Source organism: Electrophorus electricus, chromosome 16, assembly GCF_041902795.1.
Source record: "Electrophorus electricus isolate QZ-2024a chromosome 16, ASM4190279v1, whole genome shotgun sequence".
NCBI lineage: Eukaryota > Metazoa > Chordata > Actinopteri > Gymnotiformes > Gymnotidae > Electrophorus > Electrophorus electricus.
The window spans coordinates 24,332,501-24,341,763 of NC_137512.1; the positions used below are offsets into that span (position 1 = coordinate 24,332,501).

The following is a 9,263-nucleotide window of genomic DNA, read 5'->3' on the forward strand; positions in this document are numbered from 1 at the left end:
TATTTTTTTTAAAACATTTTCACAGTAATCAGTTGTGGCCAGCATCTGTTGTGATGTAATGTTATACATTTTTATTTACATACATAAGAATATTCGCTGTGCGCGTAACTGTCATGTCTCTGCAGGGTCTGAGTATGTGATTGTCCTGTCTCGTATGTCTTGCGTGCAGGACCTGGTCGACTGGAGGAAACCTCTAGCCTGGCAGGTGGGTTACCTGGGAGACAAGTATGATGCGTGGGTGCACCAGCCAGTGGACCGCCCAATACGTCTCTTCCAGTCAGACTTTTTCGAGGCCAATACTAAGACCCCATGGTACGACCTCACACAAACATCAAAAGGGTTTCAAAAAGGGTTCCTGTGTAAAGAATCATTCTGGCTGATGGACTGTCCATGTCTGTCAACGGCAGCATGTTTTTGACTAGATGCCGAGTGAAATGTCTCGAACACAATCTGCAATTCTCCAGTATTCCACCTTCACCAGAACGTACAGGTCTGAGGAACAGGGCCCGTGTCCACGTGTTTTAGGTATTGGAACAAAAGTATTTGTAGTAAAGAACCAAACACTCACTTGCTGCCCTTGTAGCTGCTAGCTAGTGTTGATGCGTATGGCTGGGAAAGCATGCTGTGATGTTGTTGGTTCATCTTCATGACATAACCAAATGTCACAAGTCGTTCAGGCAGCCAGTTCGCTTTGACCAAAGATTCCGGAAAAACTGAAATTTTGTCAATTAAATGATTTGTCACTATGAATCACATTTAATATGGGCATGAGTTAACAAGGTGAAAGGAGAATATTTTTGATTTTCAGGTTTAGAGGTTTAAACAAAAGTGTCCGTTGTTATAACGCCAGATGATAAGGGTGGAGCTGTTATCATTTGGAGAAAAGTCCCTTATTGTCTTTCATTCAGATTTCCAATGCCGGCTTTTATAGGCAGAGCAGCTGTGACACATCACTCCACAGTTACAAGTATTCATTCATCTATTAGTCACACACTTTCTGCTGGACAACACCCTCATTTCAAAGAAAGCGTTCATGCAGATAAGCCATGATTCCAAACAGTGTGTGTGTAAATGCATGATTCCAAACAGTGTGTGTGTAAATGCATAATTCCAAACAGTGTGTGTGTAAATGCATGATTCCAAACAGTGTGTGTGTAAATAATGCATGATTCCAAACAGTGTGTGTGTAAATAATGCATGATTCCAAACAGTGTGTGTGTAAATAATGCATGATTCCAAACAGTGTGCGTGTAAATAATGCATGATTCCAAACAGTGTGCGTGTAAATGCATGATTCCAAACAAAGTTTGTGTAGATAATCTATGATTCCAAACAGTGTGTGTGTAAATGCATGATTCCAAACAGTGTGTGTATAAATGCATGATTCCAAACAAAGTTTGTGTAGATAATCTATGATTCCAAACAGTGTGTGTGTAAATGCATGATTCCAAACAAAGTTTGTGTAGATAATCTATGATTCCACTCGGAGTGTTGTAGATAATCCATGATTCCACATGGAGCATTGGTGTGGTTAATTCTTGCTCTAGTTGTTTTGTCTTCTCCCTTCTATATCTTTATTGTATCTGCTTGTATCTACTGAACAGAAATCATGTCCTAGTTTCTCAGTGTCATTTCTATTGTTCAGTCCTTGCCCACATTTGTTAAAGACTCTACACATTTTCAACAAATCCTTGAATGACAAGAAACAAAGACATGTCAATTCTCTACTTTGTTCAGTGGACATTAAGAGACTTTACATTGTCATGCCAAGTGAAGATGGTTTGAAAGCTTTAAAACGTTTCCTTACATTTACACTGATGGAGTTTAGCAGACACTCTTATCCAGAGGGACTTACAACAGTACTCAGTTGTCTGTCCCTAGCTAGTTCAAACAGGTTAGAGTCCAGAAATGCCCTTAACTTGACACATTTCCAGAACCAAGCATCAGTAGAGAGATGCAGTACACATCTATTTGAGTATTACAGTAGACAAGACAGTTTAAGTGCAAATATAAAAACTTCCTGTTAAGGGCATAATTGGTTTTACATTCAAGTGCTTTTCAAAGAGATAAGTCTTCAGACGGAGTGAGAAGATGGTGTGGGATGCATTCTTCAGCGGTTCAGTGGGACTTTATCCCAACAACTCCAGGACTTGGAAGTGTCTGGATGCCTGTCTTCCATGAATCTTGAAGGGTGGCTGGGTCCAGCCAGGTGGTGCCCTGACACACCAAGGGCTCGAGGTACAGATGGGGTTTTGACCACTGCCTTCATGGTGTAGGGAGCAGGACCTTCTTGTAAGCAAACAGAGTTTAAAATCTGATACGAACAGCTGCAGGAAGCCACAGCAGCGGACGCAGGACCCGAAAAGAAGTCTCGCAGATATACTTGTCAGGCTGTCAGAACTCGCGTTAACCCTAAATCGCTTCACCTTTTGACTCCAGGTGCTATTCCCAGATAAGAAGTTAGCCTGGGTCCTACGCCACGTCTCTGATGGACTTGTTGAAAAACGTCTTTTGAACAAGACATTTCCGAGAGACGTTTTTGGAATTGCTACATGCACATTTTGATGAGCTGTAATTTTCTTCCTTCTCCAAATTCCACCCCCATCTGGAATATACAGGAAGTGAAAAAAAATGTTTCAGTTCAGTAGCAGTTTCTTTTATAAACCCACAGACTATGTCACCTAGTCACAGCTAATAAGCAATAAAGGCATCTGCAGTGAGAGCGAAGTCTCCCTCCAGAAAAGCCACTGATGGACTTTAGCAGATGAAAATGTTTGCATGACTGTGGATTGTTATCGATGATGTCATCGATCATGCTTTATCTGCTCGGAGAATGGATGACCTGACCTATACTCAACCTGCTGTTAAGACTACAAGAACTCATCTGGTGCTGATGTGGCTCATCCTACAAATAAAACAGTAGCTGATATTGTACTTCAACAGCAGAGACCGTGTCCCAAATCTTCTCCCGATCCCAAAGTTATGCTCATCGAGAGAGAAATGACCAGTCGATTATTAACTGGTACTGTAGCCTCCCACCTTACACGTACATTTTATTAACACAGACGCTAAACTAACCAGCATAAAAGGATCGATTCCGCATTTTCCTGCTGATGGACGCTGCTTGTGTCTGCTTGCATTTACAGCTGTGGCAGCAATGAAATTAGGAAACTTAAGGAAAAGCTCTGATCTACAGTCTTGGAACTTTAGAACCCTGTGGCATGAATGTTGAGGTTTAAATGTCTAGTGATTCTCAAACTGGTTCCAACTCCTAGAATGTCAGCACCCGCGTGGCTGATGAAGGACCTCGTCTGAACTGTTCTGTTTCTCTGGGTTGTGTGTGTGTGTGTGTGTGTGTGTGTGTGTGTGTATATATATATATATATATATATATATATATATATATATATATATATATATATAAAATATGTATGTGTGTGTAATATAATCTATATATTTGTGTGTGTAATATAATCTATATATTTGTGTGTGTGTGTGTGTGTGTGTGTGTGTGTAGGTACATGGTGCCAGCTGTGTGGATGCCTCTGGTTGTGTATCTGAGCTGGCACTGCTACAGCGTGTTGGCTCAAGGTAGCACTAGATTGTTTATCACATCAGGTAACACACACACATGCGCACAAAGCTAAACATTTAACCAACCATATTAACTACTATAGAGAGAGAAGTATAGCGTTTGTATATGTACACATTAAAAATCTTCTATGTATAAATACACTGTGAAATATACTATGCATATTTACATAATATAGTCAGTGATGGACTCCTCCCAGAGGAAATGTCTCCAAAGTGGCCCTGCCTCAGTTAGCATGCTTTTAGCATGGCTCATATTCAAGCAGACTTATTACCATGATCATTTGAATTATATTTATAATATATAACTTTTTATTACTATTTTATTACCATATAATATACTTGTTATTGGAGTAATTCCTTTTTACCTGCTATGGGGTACTAATTTCAGTTTTTGTACATTAGTGAAACTGCATCTTTGATACTCCGGAGATTAAACTGCAGTGCAATGTTCTAAATTTCATGTTTGGTAGACATCCTTGTGCAGGAGATACTTACCGACGTGAACATGGCACATTTAACATTCTAAATTATGTAATAAATGTATAATATATATAAATATAATGTGCGCATGCAGATGCAGCTTTGTTAATTTGCATGGGAGGTGTCTGATGATGGGCTGAAGCTTTGTGGCTCCCCCCCCCCCCCCCCGTGTGTGTCTAGACTACTCCATTATGGTCCACAAATACTGCTTCCCTCTCATCTTCATGTTGGGCGTGTTTATGTGGTCCTTCCTCGAGTACTGCATCCATCGCTTCCTGTTCCACATGCGTCCGCCCGCCCACAATTATTACCTCATCATGCTGCACTTCCTGCTGCATGGACAGCACCACAAGGTGAGCCGCTGTCTCCGCCCACCCTGACCGCTGCCGTGGCGATGTTGGGAAGGAGCAAACCATTCAAGGTTTTGGGAGAGTCCACTTCTGAGGAGGTGGTGGTGTTGCAGGGTGCAGTCAGTTGATCAGTAAAACATTTATAGAAGGAAAGTCAAGGGTGACCCTCATTTACAGTGTAGTTGAGACCATACAAAATTAGATTTTAACAAACATATAAACTAATAATAATAAATGACCATAATAGTAAATAGTGAATCAAATCAGTATACATAGTCTTTTGTAAAGTATCTTAATAAATTACAGATTAAATAGGGATAAAATACTAAAATAAATTAAATTAATATTAAATATATTAATATATATTAAAAATAATAATCATACCAAAATCATATTAAAAGTTTTTTAAAAAGGTCACTATAAAAAGTTGACTAAAATCAACTAAAACAATTTCAGGCTGAGTGGAGATGATTAGTCACTTACCAGACCTTCAGGACTGCTACTTTATATATCCCTTCTCCCTTCAAATCCTTCTCTCTCTCTCTCTCCATTCTCTTCCTCTTTCCCCTCCCTCTCTCTCCCTCTCCTCAGTCTCCGTTCGACGGCTCTCGCCTGGTGTTTCCTCCCGGCGTGGCCTCCATCGTCATCGGAGCGTTCTACCTGGTGCTGCGGCAGCTCCTGTCTGAGGGCCTGGGCACGTCCCTGTTTGTCGGTGGTCTGTGCGGGTACGTCATCTATGACATGATCCATTACTACCTGCACTACGGCTCTCCACGCAAGGGCTCCTACCTGTACGGCCTCAAAGCCTACCACGTCAAACACCACTTCGAACACCAAAGAGCAGGTGTGTTTGCTGCACTTCCCGTCCACCTCTGTGCGGGCCCCACTTCAGTGTGTGTCTGCGTTTGTGTTTGTTAGTAATTTGTCCTCATCTTATCCCATTTTTTCCTTTGATGGGGATCTAACCTGTTAGATGTTACTGTTGGATGTGAATTATTCAGTAGCTGCACTGTAGGTAATGCGACAGACGTGCAGTCGGAGGAGGAACTGGGAGTCCAGACCACGGGTCCTTTTAGTGTAAGGGAGCTGGACTGTGGATAGACCTGAATGTTGAGTGAAACCTCCCAGTGCTTTGGTGTTGCACGTCTCTCGTGTTTCTTGCACTGGCGAAAGATGCACACTTATGCAAACGTGTCGTACGATTATGTAAAGGTAGTGCACACCTGTTGTTTATGCATGCGCCGACACCGCTGCTTCCCACTGCAGGATTTGGGATCACCACCACCTTGTGGGACTACCCTTTCAGGACAGTCATTCCCGACCAGAGCTTTTAAAGGATCGTGCTCACTTCTGAGCTCCTGTACCAGGTCTCTCCCCTCGGCATCACGCTCCTTCTCTAAGAGGGGGAGGACCCCTCATCATCATCCAAATACCACTCGTCGTTGGCGGCGGCGTTATCATCATCATCATCATCATCCATCTGCCAGTACACAAGAGGGGCGAGCTCTTATTCTCAGTCTCATATTAGGAAATATACATATTTATATATAAATGAATATAATATTCTTTAAATACTGTTGGATAAAATCTGTCTTTTAGAGGCACTGGAAGATCAAATGACCTATATATATATATATATGACCCTCAACCTCCGACCCCATGACCCCCCCAGCCCTACCTCCCATCATGTTCATAGGGGTAGCGTGATACAGGCAAGTGTGAGAGTGCATGTGGATGTCAGGAGAGAGAGAGAGAGAGAGAGAGAGAGAGAGAGAGAGGGAGAGAGAGAGAGAGAGAGAGAGAGAGAGAGAGAGAGAGAGAATGAGTGACTGATTGTTGGCTATAGTTCTGTCCTAATAGGAAAAGTAAGAGAGGAGGTTGGACCCCTCCAGGGACCTTGCGGTAGCTGTCCAAGCCGTTGCCAGCAAGAAATGTACTCAGGAACGCCTCACCCAAATGCCTGTCCAGCCCCCCAAGACCACCACGCTTCCCTGAGGTGTCAAAGTTCCCTCTCCCTCCTTTCCTTCTGTCTTACACCTTCTTTTGTGGTTTGTTTGTTTTTTTCCTTTCTTGTGAACTAGTCTTTCAATAATGATCCTTTCCTGTTTTCCTCGCTAACGTCCAGGGATCCGGTCTGCTAGGGGACAGTATAATTCCGGCTGCCTTGTTCATTTTGTGTACTGTTTTTGTAAGATATGCCAAGAGATCCAACAATAGAACAATATCCTGGCCAGAGAGCCGCCCATAGCCATGAACTCCTCGAGTAACCAGTTATTTAACTATGCAGTGTGAGGTGTTAAAATGTGACCAAAACTTAGACACTAAGGAGTAAACAATGGCATTTGGTCTTCCTAACCAGGAAATGCACCTGTGTTGTCATGGCTACAGAATCTGAACCCTTGAGGGTGTGAAGCAAGGTGTTTTGGGCATTTTCTTTTAGGGGTGGACGACGTTGGCCTGGTTACTCTGGTTATTATGGACTTGCAGGACCCACCCCCCACCCTGGGTTGATGATCCGAAGTATCTGACTAGGCTGTGAAGGAGAGCCTGCCCAGCACTCTTGGCTGATCTCTCATTGGTTCACACTCGTGTCATTCTCTGCTTTGTGTAGTGGTGTCTCGCATTCAGTCATAATGAATCAACCTGTTCTGTGTCTTTTTCCCCTCCAATGCTCTAGAATCTTCTCCTTGTGTGAGTTGGACTGTGACCAAAGTCACTGCATGCGTACGTGGGCGTTTTGGGAACTTTCCATTCAGGTCAATAGGAAACTGGCTCCTTTTTCCTTCTTTAGCTGCTTTTAGCTGCTGCATCCAAGCCTTTTTTTTCAAAATGTGTGATGCTGCCATCTCTAGGTGGTGACGAAAGGGTGGAGATATTTTGTGAGAACAGGTTTGGTGCGGCCACAGTCTCTGAAATCGTCTTTGATGGTATAAAGACGCCCGCCCCCCACCGCTGCCAAAATAAACAAAATCTAGATATGAAATCAATAAGTTGTATACTAAAATGACCCTGGAGTGCCTCAGAGGCCAGAGGCCCGAACCATGTGACTGATCAGTGGGATGCGTCCATCAGGATCTGGGTGGGTGTAAGGAGGTTGGATCCGGCTGCTTTGTTGGGAAAATTGAGAAATAATAAAAGAAAATGTTTGTGTTTTTGATATTTAATAACATTTGTCTTTCACTCCTGCCGCTGATGACATGCGTTCTACAAAGTCCCACTGACTAGAGGTTGCTTCCAGTTTGATTTAAAATAAAAACAGTAAATATATTTACATTTGTTTACCTGTAAACAAGTTTTAGGGGATTAATGCAGTGAAACAAATTCCATAAAAATAAGAAGCTATTAAAAATGCCTCTAATACAAAAAATTGTTTACTACTATGTATTTTTATGTTGCAATTATACATTTCTATGCAAATACAACTGTACTTGTAAATAAATGTGTGTATATTTCTGACAGGTTTTTGTGTGACTTTCGCAAAACAAATTGAGCAAATGGGAGTGTACAAATAATGTCTTATAGCAAAGAGCCGTGCTTTACAGAAATACAGTATGACCTTTCCAAAAGAATCCAAGCAGTCATGTGAGGGTCATGGGAGAAAAAATATTCAAATATACGTACCATGGTACAGTGACCTACTGCATGATGTGAAGCTCATCTCTTGAGCAGTTATGGTGGAAAAAGAAGTGCTAGATCTTTCAAATCATAGATCTTATAGCCAGTGCAACTTAATTTTCAAAGTTGATATAAAGCAAGCAAAACACTAGATTCCAATTTAACATAACATCTACACAGCATCTTCAGAGCAGTATTTAGGAATAGAGTCTTCTCTCCGTTCCTTCAGAAATACGTGAGTGACACGATGCACCCTCTGCTGTTTGACCACTGCAGCTTTGCCTTTCACGCTCGTGCTTTCCCGAAGATGGTGCGTGTATAGCAGAGGAGGGGTGTCAGGATGGTAACCTAAACACTGGCGCCCCCTACAGGCTGATCTGGAAACAGTCGTCACCAATCATCTATAAGGGAACCGGGAGGAACGCATGGCCAGTGGGCTCAGTCCCCATGTAGGTAGATGTGCACTCAGGCTTGGGAAGGTGGAGGTGTCCGTGTGGTCTCTCTCAGCAGAAATGGGCTTCTCAAAATCCACAACAACTACACCTTCAAAACAAAAGAAAACAAAACAAGCCCTTGAAGGGACCTGGAGGAAGGTGGACGATTCTGCTCGCTGTTGACAGAACAGCACTGGAGGAAGGCTGAGGAATCCCAGGTTTCTGCAGGGCTTTGAGAAACCCTGAGAAAAGCGCGGTTTCCAGAGAGGTGGGGTAATGGGTGGAGTCACGTGGCACTGGCTTCCACACCTTTAGGGTTTGTCAGGTAACAAAGTGAAACACCAGTTTTAAGAGCAATTTCTGCTGCACGGCAGTATGCTTAATAAACATTTAATAACTTCTTGGTAATTACACTCACTATTGAATGTACACTTAAACTTTAAAACAGAGTTAACCATTTGACTTTCAGATGTATTTGAATAGGATACTACTAAAATTCATAAAAAGAATGCTAATATTTAAAAAATAAAATTGTATTCTGTGATTAGTATTGCTATTTTATGTCATTCTACGTATGAAACCATATATAATTCAACATTTTATTATAATTATAACTGATTACATTTACATTTACGGCATTTAGCAGACGCTCTTATCCAGAGCTGCAATACTAATGTGTTATTTGTTCGACTGAATATCGGACTCCTGCTGAACTCCCACGTTTTATGAGGACGCCCGTGACGGGGGGCGGGCTTTAGGACCCAGGGCGCTCCCAGCAGCAGTCGCTCCC

General features: G+C 42.3%; 1 protein-coding gene across 1 annotated transcript in view; it reads left to right on the forward strand.

Moving 5' to 3' along the window:
• The window catches only part of fa2h (fatty acid 2-hydroxylase), a 26,137-nt gene extending 18,257 nt beyond the window's left edge, over window positions 1-7,880 (forward strand). The window contains exons 3-7 of the mRNA XM_027017193.3: window positions 170-312; window positions 3,518-3,618; window positions 4,255-4,427; window positions 5,016-5,268; window positions 5,691-7,880. Of these exons, the coding sequence (XP_026872994.1) occupies window positions 170-312; window positions 3,518-3,618; window positions 4,255-4,427; window positions 5,016-5,268; window positions 5,691-5,758 (738 nt within the window). The 3' untranslated portion in view covers window positions 5,759-7,880. The remainder of the gene's footprint in view (window positions 1-169; window positions 313-3,517; window positions 3,619-4,254; window positions 4,428-5,015; window positions 5,269-5,690) is intronic.
• Window positions 7,881-9,263: the final 1,383 nt, after the last annotated feature.